The 17,061-nt window shown below is 36.0% G+C and overlaps 2 protein-coding genes across 2 annotated transcripts; both read left to right on the top strand.

The window, feature by feature from the left end:
• Positions 1-5,403: 5,403 nt before the first annotated feature.
• Positions 5,404-6,150, top strand: LOC132185205 (uncharacterized). Its single transcript, XM_059599010.1, has one exon. The coding sequence runs from the start codon at positions 5,404-5,406 to the stop codon at positions 6,148-6,150; it is 747 nt and encodes a 248-aa protein (XP_059454993.1).
• A 3,499-nt stretch (positions 6,151-9,649) lies between these two features.
• On the top strand, positions 9,650-15,158 carry LOC132184754 (peroxynitrite isomerase Rv2717c). The gene is made up of 3 exons (XM_059598496.1): positions 9,650-9,999; positions 12,835-12,903; positions 14,782-15,158. The coding sequence occupies exons 1-3, from the start codon at positions 9,703-9,705 to the stop codon at positions 14,899-14,901; spliced, it is 486 nt and encodes a 161-aa protein (XP_059454479.1). The 5' UTR covers positions 9,650-9,702; the 3' UTR covers positions 14,902-15,158.
• The last annotated feature ends 1,903 nt before the right edge of the window (positions 15,159-17,061 follow it).

The raw sequence follows: 17,061 nt of genomic DNA on the forward strand, positions 1-17,061 counted from the left end.
ATTAGAACAATGATATGTGGATTAATGATATTAAATAACTATTTAGTGTTAAAGGTATATTACATTGATTTTTGACCTCTTATGTATATTACTTCAATTCTAAGAATTTAGCTTCACTAATATGTTTATGGGCATAATCAAACCCAATCTAGTGAATAAATTATTTATATTGGTGTTTAGCGAAGTCATAAATTAATTTGAAGCTTTTCAGTCTTTTAGCCTAAAAAAAAGCAGTGTCTTAATTTTCATACTGTCTAAATGAGATTAAAACTGCTTAAGAAAGATACCAAGGCTAGCCACCTTTGTTGAAAGCTTAAAGTCTTCTAGTAATGATGATTATAGTAAATATCATGATTATAATGATTTAATAAGGCAAGTGGCCAAGTGGGAATGCAAATAGATTAAAGCCTAAGTTGAATAGGAAACTTTGTACAGGCCAAAAGTAGACTCAAACGAACTCGGATGAAGTCGAACCAAAAATATAAAATGTTTGTTTCGGAGTCCTCTATCTACTCTCAAAATTTCATGTCAATCGGAGTATGTTTGGACATTGAAAAATGGATCGGAATACACTGCCCTCATTTTGGACGAAAATATCAATTGGTATAGAGCATGAAATATGGACTAGGTTCATTCTTTTGATTAAATACATCTCAACCCTTAGATCAAATGTGTAAAAATAAATCATAACCATCCATTCTCTTATAAATAGAGCCTATAGCTAAATTCACTTTCACTTGAGTTTTTACAATCTTAGAACAAGTAAAATTGTTTGCTCCTCCTTTCATTTTATTTCTTAGTTCTAGTCAAATACCATATAGCCTAGATCTTTCTTGTAGTGTTCAAGTGTTTTTCTAAACTAGCTACCTAGAGAAGATTTGGTGGAGTTTTACTTCTAAAGGATTATTGGGTAAGTGTTTCATGTATAAATATCATGATTTATTGCTTTTATTACTTGTCCTCATTTAATTGTTTAAAGACCCAATAAAGCGTATAATGTAAAATAAAGTAATGGAACAAGTGAATTAATAATAAAGAGTTAGTGGACAAAATCAATTAAGGACTTATAATATTATCTATATATTATTTACTTTACAGTATTTACATTCAGTCATTTCTTTTATGTCATTTAAATTTCTGTTCATATTTCTGGCGGTAAAGACTATTTGAGGTCATCCCCGAAATATGCATTTAACATTTACATTCAGTCATTTCTTTTATGTCATATTTCTGGCGGTAAAGACTAATTGAGGTCATCCCCGAAATATGCATTTAACATTTACATTCAGTCATTTCTTTTATGTCATATTTCTGGCGGTAAAGACTAATTGAGGTCATCCCCGAAATATGCATTTAACATTTACATTCAGTCATTTCTCTTATGTCATATTTCTGGCGGTAAAGACTAATTGAGGTCATCCCCGAAATATGCATTTAACATTTACATTCAGTCATTTAACTAGTTATATATGACTATTTTATATTAATATAATAAAATGAGTAAGTAAAGATGAAGTGACGGATAATAAATAAATATAAAAGATGAGGGTCTTTAAACAATGATATTATTGGAGAATGAACTAATTATTGTTTGTATGTATGTATTATATGCAGAAGTGGAGCAGAATACTACACTAAGGAGAGTAAGTATGGATATACTTACTGAGTACTAGCTTTGTTTTATTGTTATAGGAATTCTTATTTTCTCTTATTGATATAATTTTGCAATACAACTACTGCATAATGTGTCTAATAAAATGGGCTGATAAGATAGCCACCTTAAGAACAAGCTGGGTGGATTGCCGCGAGGAACTGTCGGTATCTCAGTGGATGGGGGTATATAACCGTCCAACAGGCCTAATATATAACTAAGCTGGGGCGGTGTAGTTGCCAGCACCAAACAGGTAAACCTCTAAAGTGTGAGGGACATAACGGACGTAAGCGGGCTGAGAGCTCATGAGAAGAGGTCTGAAGAAAGATTATCATAAAACACAAACTAATCTGTCATTACGCTGCATTCACAACTCATTCATTATTATATATTTTAGTCTTTAATCTTATTTGTTCAAATTAGTCTTTTTAGTCTTTATATCTAGGAAAATAGATTACTCACTTGTTTGCCTATGTAAATATGATAACGTCATCTTTACATAGATCTTGATGCAGGAATAGAAAGTGAGGACGATGGTCCTTTTACTGGTTTTGATGGTTGATAGACCATCTGCTGCAGGATTTATGCTTACTCTATGGAGCAAGTCTCATTTATGTTAATCGCTTTTATTATGTATGGTGATGTGTGTAAACTTAATAGATATTACTATGTTAATTTAGGTGCCGTCTGTGGCATATATTTGGTACACCTAGTGTGTACATATGTTGTAATGAAAACCATGTTTCTATTTTATTTAATAATATATCACCTCGAGGTATTTCAGTCAGCTCAACTGTGTTGTGTAAGTTATTCCTAGGTCATAGAAAAAGAAAAAAATATACATACTCCGCTGTAAGATTGTATTTTCTAAAGTTGCAGCGTCACGACTTCGATATTTGCTAGTTCAAATATCGGGGCGTTACAATGCTTATGTAAATAATTGTTTATTTTCAATGTTTCCCCTATTAACAAAAACAATTTTCCTAATATTTAGGTTCAATTGCAATGTAAGATCAAGCTATAGTCTATGCAGTTTAGGTTATGCAAGGCTTCACTGGAAAAAGTTCTTCAGGTATATGCATTGCTAAAGGATTTAACTACATTATGCCTTTTGTTAAACCCGTATTTTAAATCCAGGCACTATGGTTAACTTGAATTTAAGTATAAGACGTTTGAGGTGGGTTGAGTTCAATTAGTTGTTCTATTTTCATTTGTTAGTCTCAAGTTGATGCCTAAAATTTGGCTTATCTTCCTTCTCAGACCGTCCAAGATTTTATGTTTACATTGTTCAGGGTCCTCAGATGTCTAAGATGCTTTGCTATATATATTCATTTTTTTCTTATTTGTTTATTTATTTATAAATATAGCCATACTTAAATTTTGAAGTATACTGTCATGAAAATCTAATAAAGGGTCACCTGATGATCTTTACTTTCCACGATGCTCCTGTCTTTATGTAGCAGTATTTCTGATTAGCTTTTTCCAATGTTTTTTGGTATGATCTATCTGATTCTCCTTGTTTTGTTATTATGATGTTTATATATTCATGTTGAAGGCACATTGATAAACTGAAACAAGTTAGATTTTCGATTTATTATCAGATAGTGCATTTTAAAATATTCACTGAATGTGGTATCACATTGGTCTATTATTGAATATCAAAATTTTGAAACTATGTCGAGAGTGTCCGTAATTGGCATGTACAAAAAATGAATTTTCACCAATAGAAGTTCCTCTCAAATAGAATTACGAAATACAATCATACTTTGTCTCAACTGGAAAAAGTTGCTTGCATGCATTCTTTGATCATGCTTTGAGTATGTGTTAGCATAACAGGATGTCATAATATTGTGTAATGCTTCATGCAGTTGATTTGAGACATTGCAATATCCTTGTCGATTTAAAGTTTGCATTGGATGTAGTTGACAAAAAGATATATTACTCAACTTATCTATTTAGTGGTAACTTGACGCACTGTAAAAGCCCTTGAATTTGAAGCTTGAACAAACTGTAGAATGGTGTGAGAACCTGTGCTCAAACATATTTTTTTGTTATCCTTTGGCACTATAGAGATTTAAACTAGTAACTTGCATGGCTCTGTTAATGTTCTTGTTGGCGATTGTTGTTTGTTTTATCTGGGATTCTATGAACTTACTAGTTTAAGAGAAATTGTTCTTACTTTTTGAATTTCATGCCAGGTTTTGCAATGAAAAACTGAAAAAGCTTCTCTGGCTACAAAAAGACTAAAAGAACTTTTAGAATCTCGAAAGGCTTCCTCACGTGAAACTTCTGGTTAGAATTTATACTGCATCACACGGTTCACCTTCTTTTTTGTTTATAATAGTTTTGATGAGTTATCTTTTATATGCAGGTGCTGGAAATGGTCCTAGTATTCAAGTATTTATACAATATAAGGAGTACTTAAATGGAAAATGTATCAGGAGAATTGGTTTGCGTGTGCATTGATGATTAAATGATCTGGTGTCATATAAGAATTGCTTTTTAATGCTTCTGTTTAGCACTAGGTTGGTATTCATTATTTCATGTTTCTTGATGTATCTTATTTTTGGATTTGATTACATGGTGCTTTGGGTGTCTCTCTCTTCACTAACACATTGTTGTTATTGCGAAGGCTCTGATGCAGGCAATTGAGCATGAGCTTGAAGTCACTTTACGAGTACATGAAGTGTGTGCTGAGTATGAGCGTCAAATTGAAGAGTGAGTTTATTATTATTATTATTATTATTTCCACTTAGAGATGTTGAGCTTTCTAAGAGGACCTGTTTTTTTAACTTGAGTTGCTTTTTGCGCTTTGGTTGTGATGATAAAATGGGTTCATTTTCTTTATATCTGTGGTTAGATTAGAACAGAGGGTATATAAGACCCTTCTGATAGGCACTTGAGGTTTTTGTACTTTGTTATTTGTAGCTTCCTGGATTTTCCAAACTTTAAATGTTTGTTTTGTATTTGAGGTATTGCTTGAAACTTTTGTGCTTGTGCAGCTTTTGCTTTTAACATCACTAATTGCTATAATAAATGGCAAAAAAAAAAAAAAAAGACAAAGAGGTTAATAAATGAAATGGTCTAATGGAAATTAGACCATTTCATTTATTAGCTCACGCCATACCGTAGAAGAGCAATTCCTTGGAGAAGAATTATTAAGCTCACGCCATACTGCTTAACTGTTTTCAGTATGGCGTGAGCTAACAAAGCTCAATAATTCTGCCTAATGGAATTATTGAGCAAATTTGCTCTAATAGAGATAATTGTTGCCAGACCAAGTTGTGAGAACTAGGGAGATAAATCCAGAACTTTAATGGGAACTGCAATTTGTAGCTTACACATTTAATTGCACAAAGTTAAATCCAATAGACATAATTGGTGCAAGACCAAATTACAAGAGCAGTGGGGGATAAATTCAGAACTTCAAGGAGATTATGATTCTACCTAATCTGGAAAATTTCAACTTGCTTAGATATTTAATTGCACAAAGTTCTATTTATTAGTTGATGGGAAAATAAATACTGTCAAAACCAGAGTCTTGCAAGTAATTAAACTACAAATTTAATGTTCTATTGAATGGAAATAGATAGTCTGTTGGTATTTTACAACAGATAAGAAGATTTGCGTATTAAATTTGTTTCAGGCATTGGGAAATTAATGTTGACTCAATATTGTTGATTTTATTATTATTATTTTTTTTTTTAAAATTTTTTTTTTTTGTGTATGGCCCGAATGATGATGTGGAGAGAATGGTCCTTTGGGAGGAGGAGCTGGCGGGTTTGGTGAATATGTGGGAGGTCCCTTGGTGTTTTAGTGGGGATTTTAATATTGTCCGGTTTCTTAGTGAGCGTTCTAGTGTCCCTTACTATACTACAGGCATGATGGATTTCTCGGACTTTATATCTGAAAATGGTTTGGTGGATATTCCGTTGGTGGGGGGTCAATTTACTTGGTCGAATAATCAAGAGAATGAGATTTGGTCTAGAATTGACCAGTTTTTACTCTCCTCAGATTGGGAGGACCATTACCCAGCGGTGTCACAAAGAAGACTTAAACGTCTACTCTCCGATCATTTCCGTTTGTTACTGGATTGTGGGGCTCCTTGCGGAGATAACAAGTGTTTTAAATTTGAGAATATGTGGCTTAAATCTGAAGGGTTTGTTGACAAGGTCAAGTCTTGGTGGGGGTCATATTTGTTTGAGGGCTTACCTAGCTTTGTTTTAGCTAATAAGCTGAAATCCCTTAAGCTGGATTTGAAAAAGTGGAATGAGGAGGGGTTTGGTGACATTGGGAGGAAAAAAAAGGAGTTGTTGGAAGGAATTCAGGAGTTGGATGCTTTGGCAGAGTTGAGGGGCTTAGTTCAGGAGGAGAAGCTTAAAAAGGCGGATATGTCGAAAGAATTGGAGAATACCTTGTTGTGTGAAGAAATTCATTGGCGTCAAAAGTCGAGAGCTTTGTGGATGAAGGAGAGGGATCGAAATAATCGGTTTTTTTAGAAGGTGGCTAATTCTCATTACAGGTATAATCGTGTGGAAGTGCTTCGTATCAATGGTGTCTTGTCCGACGATCCCACTGAGGTAAAAGATCATATTGTGCAGTTCTATCAAAGCTTATATTCAGAGCGAAGCACTTGGAGACCTAGAATGGATAACCAATCTTTTTTGTCCATTGATGAGGAGGAAAATAATTGGTTAGAAAGAGATTTTGAGGAAAATGAGGTATGAGAGGTGGTAAAAGGTATGGAGGGTGACAAGGCACCGGGTCCGGATGGCTTCTCCATGGCTTTCTTTCAAGCTTGTTGGGGTGTAGTAAAACATGATGTTATGGCTGTTTTTGCTGAATTCCATTGAAGACGTCAGTTGGTGAAGAGCTTGAATGCAACTTTTATTTCCTTGATTCCGAGAAAAGGCGGATGCGGTGGAGATGAAGGATTTTCGGCCCATTAGCTTGGTGAGAGGAGTGTACAAAATTGTTTCCAAGGTACTTGCCAATAGGATGAGAACTGTTTTGGGTAAGATCATTTCCAACTCTTCAGATTCTTTCATCGGTGGTCGTCAAATCTTAGATTCTGTGCTCATTGCAAATGAATGTGTAGATAGTCATATGAGATCAGGGGTGTCAGGTGTTCTATGCAAATTGGACTTGGAAAAAGCTTATGACCACGTAAACCTAGGACTTTGTTCTGTATTTGCTGCATCGTTGCGGTTTCGGTGAGAGGTGGAGGGCTTGGATAGAGGTGTATTTCGTCGGTAAGATTCTCTATTCTTGTGAATGGTTCTTCGGAAGGTTTTTTTAACAGTTTGAGGGGAATTCGGCAAGAGGATCCTCTCTCTCCGTTACTTTTTGTGCTTGTTATGGAGCATTGAGTAAGATGGTGAATACGACTATTGAGCTAGGCCTTTTGACTGGTTTCTCTGTGGGAGAAAGGGTCTTCTCAGAGTTGGTGGTTTCTCACTCTTTATTCGCTGATGATACTCTGTTCTCCCGAGCAAATCTGTTATGTGCGCCTTATACACTTATGTTTTGAAGCTGTTTCAGGTTTGAGAGTTACTCTTAGAAAGTCAGTAATTGTGGTGAGGTGGAGAGCATTTGGGCTTTAGCTAATATCCTTGGGTGTAGTGTTGCTGCTTTGCCTATGAAGTATTTGGGTCTGCCTCTTGGGGTGTCGTATAAGGATACGGTTATGTGGAATAATGTGACTGAAAAGACGAAGCGTCAGATGGCTGGTTGGAAGAGAATGTATCTTTCTAAGGGAGGCCGATTAACTCTCATTAAGAGTATGTTGTCTAATCTTCCGACTTACTTTTTGTCTCTATTTCCTATTCCTATGAGTGTAGCAAAAAGACTTGAGAAAGTCCAAAGAGATTTCTTGTGGGGAGGGATGGGAGATGAGCCTAAGTTGCATCTTGTAAGCTGGAATCAAGTTTGTCATCCCTTGCGTTCTGGTGGTCTTGGCATTCGGAAGATGCATAAGTTTAACCAAGCTCTCTTAGGGAAATGGCTTTGGAGATATGCGAATGAGAGTGAGGCTCTTTGGTACAAGATTATTAAAGCCAAGTATGAAGAGCAGGATGGTGGGTGGCGTACGAAGGAGGTTTCGGGTTCTTATGGCGTGGGTTTATGGAAGCATATCCGACAAGGTTGGAACTTTTTTGCCAAAGGTATTTGGTTTGAGGTGGGGGTGAGTTCAAAAGTTCGTTTCTGGCATGATATTTGGTGTGGGGAACAATCTTTGAAGCATGCCTTTCCTTCCCTGTTTAGTATTGCTAGATTCAAAGAAGCTTGGGTGAAGGATAACTTTACTTGGAGGAATGGGGTTGTCGAGTGGAATGTCATTTTTGTGCGTCCTGTTCAGGATTGGGAAATGGATATGGTAGTTTCTTTCTTTGATCGATTGTACTATTGTAAGATCTCCCTTGGTATTGTGGATCGTATTCGTTGGTCCTTGTCCAAGAAGGGTAAGTTCGAGGTGAAGTCGTTCTATAAGGCCTAGTCTAACTTTGACCATGAGGTGTTTCCTTGGAAGAGTATCTGGTGTACTAAGGTGCTGTTGCAAGTGGCTTTTTTTGGGTGGGCTGCGACCCTCGGCAAAACTCTGACTCACGATAATTTGCGTAAGAGGAACTTTGTGGTAGTGGAATGGTGTTGTATGTGTAAGAAGAACGAAGAGTCAGTCGATCATCTTCTTCTTCACTGCGAGATTGCAAGTGCTCTTTGGCATACTATTTTTAGTTGGTTCGGGTTGTTTTGGGTTAAGCCTTGCAGGGTAAGAAACTTGTTTGATTGCTGGTGGACGGGAGGGCGTTCTCGAAGTGCGGTTGTGTGGAAAATGATTCTTCTTTGTCTTATGTGGTGTTTATGGAGCGAAAGAAATGCTAGATGGTTTGAAAATTCCACTAGGACTTTAGAGGAACTTATTCATTTTTTCTTTTTTACTCTTTACTCTTGGACGGCCGTTTGATTAGCTTCTTTAGTGATTAGTTTTTCTGACTTTCTTTTTCACTTTTCTCCCTCTTAGGCGCTCTCTATTTATATTTCTCGTGTATTTTGGTTGCGCCCCTCTGCACTTTTATAAAAAATGCCCAAAATTGAAAATTGGTTATATGTTTATCTTGAGAAAGCCCAAAAAAGCCAAAAAAAAATCTCAAAAAAAGCCCAAAATGCCCAATTTTGAAAAAGCGGTTATAGCGGGCGGTTACATGTTTTACTAACCACTAACCGGCGGTTAGTATCGTAACCACAGTTAGCGAAATTTAATATTTTGCTAACCGCTAAGGCAGTTACGGTTAGCGGTTTTTGCTAATAATCACTAACCGTAACCGCATTGACACTCCTACTTCCTATCTAAAATTATAATTTGTTGAGTGTTAAGCATTTAATTAATGGGTTAAATATCTCAAATCCCCCTAGGATTTATCAACTTTATTTTTTTTCCTCTTGGTGTTTCATTTTTATCACAGGATCCCCCTGGGGTTTTGATAAAGGACTAATTTAGTCCATCTGTTAGTTGAGTGTTAAGACTGACACGTGGACCAATCAGATATTGACACGTGACACATATTTAATTTTTTTAAAAAAATGTATTTAAAAAAAAAAAAGAAAAGGAAAAATTGGGGGTGGCTCTTGGCCATTTGGGCTCGGCCACCCCCTTGGGCTCCAAGGGGATGGCCGAAACCACCCCCAGTACCCACTGAGCCACCCCCAGTTTTTTCCTTTTTTTTTTTTTTTTTTAAATACAATTTTTTTTTAATTTAAAAAAAATTAAAAAAATTTAAATAGATGTCACGTGTCAACATCTGATTGGTTCACGTGTCAGTCTTAACGGTCAACTAACGGATGGACTAAATTGGTCCTCTATCAAAACCCCATAGGAATCCTGTGATAAAAATAAAACTCCAAAGAGAAAAAAAAATAAAGTTGACAAACCTTATAGGGGTATGAGGTATTTAACCCTTAATTAATATTGCAAGGGGGAGGTAATTACGAAGAAGGAAGAGAAATAGCATTGGTGACTTGGGATATTGTGTATTATCCCAAAGGCGGAGAAAATGGAACCATCAGGAGATGTAGTGGCCGTACACCCGGGAATAGAAGGAATATCGTACTTGCTGGGGAGGTGGAGAGGCCAAGGAGAGGGTGGCTTTCCCACCATCAATTCCTTCGCTTACGGCGAAGAGCTCCATTTCTCCCACCATTCTAGCAAGCCCGTCATCGCTTACACCCAGAAGACTTGGAAGCTCGCCTCCGGGGAGCCAATGCACGCCGAGAGCGGATACTGGCGCCCCAGACCCGATGGTTCCATCGAAGTTGTCATTGCTCAAAGCACTGGCCTTGTTGAAGTCTTGGTACCTTTCTCACTCACTACAACTCATTTTATGCCTGCCCATTTATTCTTTTTTTTTCATGGTACTATCAATGAAGATTGTTAGAACAATAATAAACATCCCAGAAAACTAGAATACAAACAGAGAACAATTTCCATGTCGACTCGTTTTCCGAACGATCGCTGCTCACTTGCAAAGACACTGAAACTGTCAATTAGGAATACTGCAGATGCCATCTCCTTTCTATTGTTGAAACAGAAGTATTGTGAATTAATACTAGCAGCTGGATTTTCCCGTCCATGTTCCTTTTTGAAGGTGGCGGGGTCCTGGTTAGAATATTAATTAAGTAATTAAATTTACTATATGGTATAAGCTTAAGCTTTTTTGAAAAATGTGATGATTTAACATGTATAAGAACAAAGGTCTTCGAACCTTATCTCTTTTATTCTTTTATGACTAATACTACACTCACTCCTATTTCTCCACACCCATTGTCACACTTATTAGATTAAAATCTTTATTGAATTTTAATCTAATGGTGATTTTAAAAGCTACCTAAGAGAGTGTGGAAATAAGTGTGAAGAAGTAGGAGTGTGTGTAGCATTACTCTTCAATTAAATATTTTATGTGTTGGGCCTCATTTATTAAGGAAAAGTTTAGACCTATACGCGATGAAGAGTGTTAGAATATTAATTAAATTATTAAATTTGCTATTTTTTATAAGCTTAAGCTTTTTGAACAAGTTGTGATTTAACAGTCAAATTCTCTCGCTAAGGAGAATATAGGTTTTTTGTATATGGAGAGGAAGGAACCTAGCCTATATATAAAAAACCATATATAGTCAATCCATCAGAGAGGCCTAACCTTAATAGGTTAGAAGCCTACATACTGTTTACCATGCCTAGTAGGAATTCAATTCACGCAACTAAGGTACATAAACTCAATAACTTTTGCCCTTGTCATTTTAGGTAGTGTGTCCAACCTGTTTTAGCAAACAAAAACTAACAATCAATGGAAGCCCAATAAAAAAAATTCTAACTGATGGATCAAAGTGGAGCAGTAATTACTTCACTTCATTCTTGATGCTAGATTCTATGACTCAAAAAACCTAGCTAGCTATCTAGTCCTTACATATTTGGAAAAAGCAAATGGCATGACCAGGATAGTTTCTGATAACCCAGTACATTTGTGACAGATTTTCTGGATGCCCACTATTGTTGAGTTTGAAATTATCCTCAATTTTAAGCATCCCCCATTTCTAGTATGTGATATGTCTCTCCATGAATTATTTATAGATGTAGTATTTCTTGGGTTGCTAATACATTGCATGGCCTGTAGGATGATAATGAATAGCCCTTTTGCTTTGTAAAGCAAATGGCAGTGCCTGCTTTGTAAGCCTTCCTTAATTTATTTGGAGGCTAACAGGTGTCCCTCTTCTAACTCTTTACATTGCATTATATTGTTCTTGATCAACATTAATATTACTAACGTCAGAAGAGTGGTTTGTTGCTAATCATTGATAAGGAGTCAAAAGTAGCCTTTTCCAGCCACTTTTAGTGTTTGGTTTAAGCGTACTTATCCTTGAATTCTAAATTAACATCAATGAAAAAACCAAGTTTATGTAACAAGAAATTCGTAGTTCACATGTATTATTCTTGGGTGAAGAAATTCATGGGCTCAACTCATCTCATAAAACTGGTTCAATAAGAGAGGGTTGCTCATTCTTTATAAACATGCCCAAGGTCTTATCCACAGGCAATGTGAGATTATTTCTCAACACCCTCCCTCACGTGCAGGCCGGTATTTTTCCTGATCCTTGCCATGGGATAAGTAATGTGGGCCCCATTTGTCCTGCGGTAGGCTCTGATACCATGAAGAAATTCATGGACTTAACTCATCTCATAAAACCGGTTCAATAAGAGATGGTTGCCCATTCTTTATAAACATGCCCAAGGTCTTGTCCACAGGCAATGTGGGATTATTTCTCAACATTGGGGAAACTACATTTACCATCCCTCCCTCTCTTTGAAACTACCATCCTATTTACAGAGTCTTGCCAAATTTTAAGAAGTTGTAATTCCTCCTCCCAAAACAACCTAACCCTTTCACTTAGCACCCGCAATTAGGATTTTCTGTTAATTTGGATGACAAACGCATTACCTGACCAACACATGACGTAAAATGTCCATTATACCTTATATGAGATGTGTGAAAATGCAATTATACTCTTATATTTTCTTTAAAATAAAACTTCCTTGCCCTTGACCCAAGGCCTGGGTTGGATTTAAATAAAAACCCTAATGGAAGGAGTTAAGTGAAAGGGTTAGGTAATTTGAGGGGGGCTGGTTCTAGCGGGTGGGGTCAGTTACCCGTAGGAGTTTGATTAATGATGAGGATTGTTGTATAGTATGCGTTTGCGACGTGCAATTAATCTGAGTAAAGTTCTCCTACGTTATCAAAAAAAAAAAAAAAAATTTGAGGGAGTGGGGGGGGGAGGGACATTGCAAGTTATCAAAGTTTGGGGGATATTGCAAATAGGGTGGTAGTTTGAGAGGGTCAAGTGAAGTTTCTCCATTATTCTTTGATGAATGCGTATGTATATCAAATGATAATTCTGCCATTCTTTATATTGTTTTGACATTGAAAGCTTCTATATTGCTTTGTTTCTCTGAACTAGCTTTTCGTTGTTGTTGATATAGTTAATAGTATTACATTCTAATTGCTTTTCTATTCCCGTTTATTTTGATCTCCTTATGTTTGTGTGAGAGGAGTGGTATTTATGCCTATATATCTGTGCATGCATTATTTCTTGTTTGTTTGTGGATAAATGTGGTAATGATATGATCTCCATTCCAGAAAGGGACACATAATGCAGAAGAGAAAGTCATAAAGCTTCAAAGTGCAATTGTGGGCAATGCTTCCAAGGTAATTTATGCTAATCATTGTAGTCTTGTATAATGCTACATTTTTAGGATTTCGAGTAAAAATATCCTACTATTTATTTTTGTACAAATTGAATGAGTTCTCTCCAGAACAACTTAACACTTATATGACAACTCTGTTTTGCCACTGTGAAGATGGCGATCTGGTGCAGAGAAATTTAAGCTCTTTCTCTTGACCTGGAGATAGAAAATACCTAAAAGATTTGCACTTGATTTGATCTTTGAATAGTTATATGCCCAGGATTGCTTGCATCCAACAACTATGACTTCCAGTTCGTTTGAGGTTTGAATATTAAAGGTGATTGTACTTGTACCTCTTGCATACTCATGGCGTTCTGTGAACCATCACAACTGAAAATCAGTTTAAGGGTTTTTTGCAAGTCACTCTAGATTGTCCTTTTCTGGCTAATAGGGTTGCTTACTTGGCTTTTCGGTATGCTTTGGGCGACGGTCTCTTCAATAACCCCTTCCATCGATGGTGTTGCAGGCCTTGTTGGAACCCAGGAACTATTTCCCTTTTTCCTCACTATTCATCTGCACATTTGGACAATTGGGGGGTATATGTGATACAGAAGGATGACCTAAGGCATTTACCTTAAGCAGAGTATATAGATCTGTTTGTTTTAGCTATTACAAAAATGTCATTTTCTTAATAAATAACTAGAGTGAACATTTGAAACTGGTAGTTACTGTTACTGCTAAGTTTTGTTCACTTGCATCCTAGGTTTTGCCTGTAAGATAAGTTTTGCATGTTACTAGAGTTGAATTGAACCACATGCACTAATCTCTGTACTTTTGCTTCTAAAAGATGTGAGCTTGTGTTTGTAATCACTTTTCCCATTCAAAATCTTAGGACTTGGAAATGGTTTGTCATTTTTGTAATCAACTTTTGGTAACCATATAAGCCACCCACTTCCATTCTTTCCTAGTTATATTCTACCCTCCCACATCCTTTCTATATTTCGCACAGGCAAATCAGACTGTTCAACTTAATTGATATTGTATATCTATTGGGTGATAAATTTAGCATTTTTTGTATCCTATGCTTGTATCAGCCTCAGTGATACATGAAGTTATATGATGGTTTCTTATTCCATAATAATTATAGATAGAAGTCTGGTTAGTGTCAATTTTTTACTGTTAAAGTGTATATATATGACAGTGCTAACGACAGTTAACTGTCACTAAGATGACCATTGTAAATGGATGGCTTAAAAATGAGCAAAGAAACTTTAGAAATGCAAGCTTATGTACGTATTTGGTACAAATATGCAGGATTTGAAATCTTTTTTTTTTGGGGGGGTGGTGGGGGTTTAAGAGATAGAGAGAACACTGGCGAAGATCTATATTGAGTCATGGAACAATCATGGGGGAATGAGGATTGTATACCAGGTGACATTCTGAGTGATGTTGAAGGTCATTTTAAGACACATATAAAGCTAGTGACCATATTTTCTTAATTTCTTACTGAGAAAATTTTCCTAATGGTGAACCGGCATTCTTACGTAGAAGATAGACTTTGGCTGGCCTGTATAAATTCTTCCGAAGACGAGGTTTTTATTCAATAGGAAGAAAATTTCGAGTTTTTTCTAAAGTAGACCAGTTGCGGGAACCCTCATTTCCTACTCTATCAAAAGGCCTTTTGGAAATAGAGAATTATAAACTTGTACAAGTTATGCATGTCTCTGTGTGTTGATCTTGATTAATCTAGATCCTAGAACAAATTATTTTCTGACTAGAAATTGCTGATGGTTGTTAATTCATATTAAAGAAGTTTGGATGCTTTGGTAAGAAAAATAAATTTTCCCTCGATTAAAAATCTGCTGAATAATCAATGTTGCTTTTGTCTTCTGCTGCTCAGGTGAAAGAAATAACCCGGGATTTTCAGTTAATTGGTGGAGATCTATCTTATGTGGTTCAGATGGCTACAAATTCTACTAGTCTTCAACCACACTTGAGAGCCTTACTCAAGAAACAATGACTCAGTCATGTTCGAAAAAGGCAAGAGTGTATGTATAAACATCAAAAATCAAATCCTATATGACAACCTCTGCTGTTCTTTGATGCAGTTACACCTTTCTTAAACTTCCACTGATGGATTAATAATGTTTGTCCTGATCAAAGCTTGTGTTAACCCAGAATTTGTCAGAATATGATTTGGTTACTCACAATGTAAATTTACATCAATATTTCCACAAGACTATTGTGCAGGAGTTATTTCATATGTTTTTGAATATTGATGTTCCTCTCTCTCTCTCTCTCTCTCTCTCTCTCTATATATATATATATATATATCATTCATATTTCACATTTAGTGGATGTGGGTGCTTGTATAACTAGATGAAAGCACGTGAAGAAGGCAATATCAGTGTGTTGAATTTGCTCTCAAGCATAGCCCATTAGATTCATTGACAATTGGAGTTGTGATTGAACGTAAGCATTTAACATGGGATTTGTTATCAAATTTAAACTCTTTTCTTTACTGCTCTTTCTAATCCCCAGTATTTGCAGTGTTAGGTATTTCTTTTGTCAAGGGGAAGAAAACTGAGATTCAAACTCCTGAGGCTGCTTCCTCTCCAGTTCTGGCCAACACTCAGTCGGTTATCTCCGCTTGTTGGGTAAGCTCAAGTGTTCTTTGTTTGATATTGTCATTAGAAAATCTTGAAATGTTAGCTCTGCATTCATTAAGCATCAAAGTAGGATAAAGTTTCCTAGTACCTATAATATTGTTATTACGACACCCTAGAAAGTTATTCCCACATTGAACAGATTGATTGCCGACATTGAGTCGATAGATTATAAAAACATTCATGAGTACAAAGTCTTACATTAGTTGATACTCAGACTTAATTTATAAGTAATTCTAGCTCCAATTGAAATATAAAGGTTGGAAAAAATTTATTAGGACCATCATCATCACTATAACTCTCCTCATGTTAATTCCTTCTTTCACCCCAAACTCTCTCCCTCTAATGAAACTATAATAATTTAGAAGTTGAGTACAACATCATGATTTAGAGACTTGGGAAACTTTGTCATGAATGAGTGGCCATAAATGAGCATTCAAGTTTTGGCCATATATAGAAATTCCATTAATCTCTACACAACTAATTGAGTGCTTTAACCTTCCAACCTTTAGTAAATATCCAGTGATGATGTTGGCAGAATTGTATGAGATAGTAATTATCTATGAGAATTCAAGAAACACTTTAATTAAAAGAACCTTGGCTTAAAATGATCTAATCAAGTTTTACTTAATTCTTTGACATTAAAGCAAATTTAGTTGAACTGTCACCAAATTTGCTAGAGAAAATTGAGTTGGGGTTGTTTTATGATCATATATAGGGGCTAAATTTTGCATTGGTTCCTTACTAGGTGATACTTGACTTTATAAGTTATTTAAGCTCCAATTGTAACTTAACTAGTCATGTTAAAGTAATAGCGCAGAATGACAAGCACTTTGACTTGGTCGTTACAAATGGTATAAGAGCAACCAAGTAATACCATGTGGCTCTAAGGCACTGTACGACATGGACCCTAACATGAACGTTAAAGAGTAAGAGATTGTGACACTCTAGAAAGTTAGTTCCACATTGAAAATATAGATTGCCCACATCGAGTTAATGGATTATAAATGTGCTTATTATAATGCTCCAATAAGCTAATATATGGGCACACTACTATTGGAGCAGCGGGCAAATTTAAATTTTGTTTTCTATTACATCATACACACAAGCCACCATAGCTCTAATTAACTGTAAATTTGCCGTGAATATAAAACATCTTGTCAAATTATTTTTCCTTATATCATAATTCTCCTAACTAAAAATTCTACATTATATAATACTTATACCTCTGGGCTTTATTATCTTTGGGCCCAAGTTCTTAATCTTTGCCATCACTGACTTCTTGTCTCATACTACTCTACTTGTCAATCTATAAACAACGTTTATGTGAATGCTCTGAGCAACTCTTCCTAGACTTTCTCTCTGTTCTCTCTCCTCAAAAACCCATAGTTTTCCTCCTACGGCTGTCATGGGAGGAGGGAGCCTTGGCTCCTTCCTCCTCCTCCCCCTCCCACCCTCTTCCTCTTCCTATCCTTCTCACCTCTTTTGGAGGCCAAACCTATCTCTTCGGAGGC

This window comes from Corylus avellana, chromosome ca6, assembly GCF_901000735.1.
Source record: "Corylus avellana chromosome ca6, CavTom2PMs-1.0".
NCBI classification, from domain to species: domain Eukaryota; kingdom Viridiplantae; phylum Streptophyta; class Magnoliopsida; order Fagales; family Betulaceae; genus Corylus; species Corylus avellana.

Excerpts from the sequence above, each read along its gene's own strand:
- LOC132185205 (XM_059599010.1), top strand. The coding sequence starts at position 5,404 with ATGGTCCTTTGGGAGGAGGAGCTGGCGGGTTTGGTGAATATGTGGGAG.
- LOC132184754 (XM_059598496.1), top strand. The coding sequence starts at position 9,703 with ATGGAACCATCAGGAGATGTAGTGGCCGTACACCCGGGAATAGAAGGA. Across the intron at positions 10,000-12,834 it reads CTGGCCTTGTTGAAGTCTTG|AAAGGGACACATAATGCAGA; the intron begins GTACCTTTCTCA and ends TCTCCATTCCAG. Across the intron at positions 12,904-14,781 it reads TTGTGGGCAATGCTTCCAAG|GTGAAAGAAATAACCCGGGA; the intron begins GTAATTTATGCT and ends TCTGCTGCTCAG.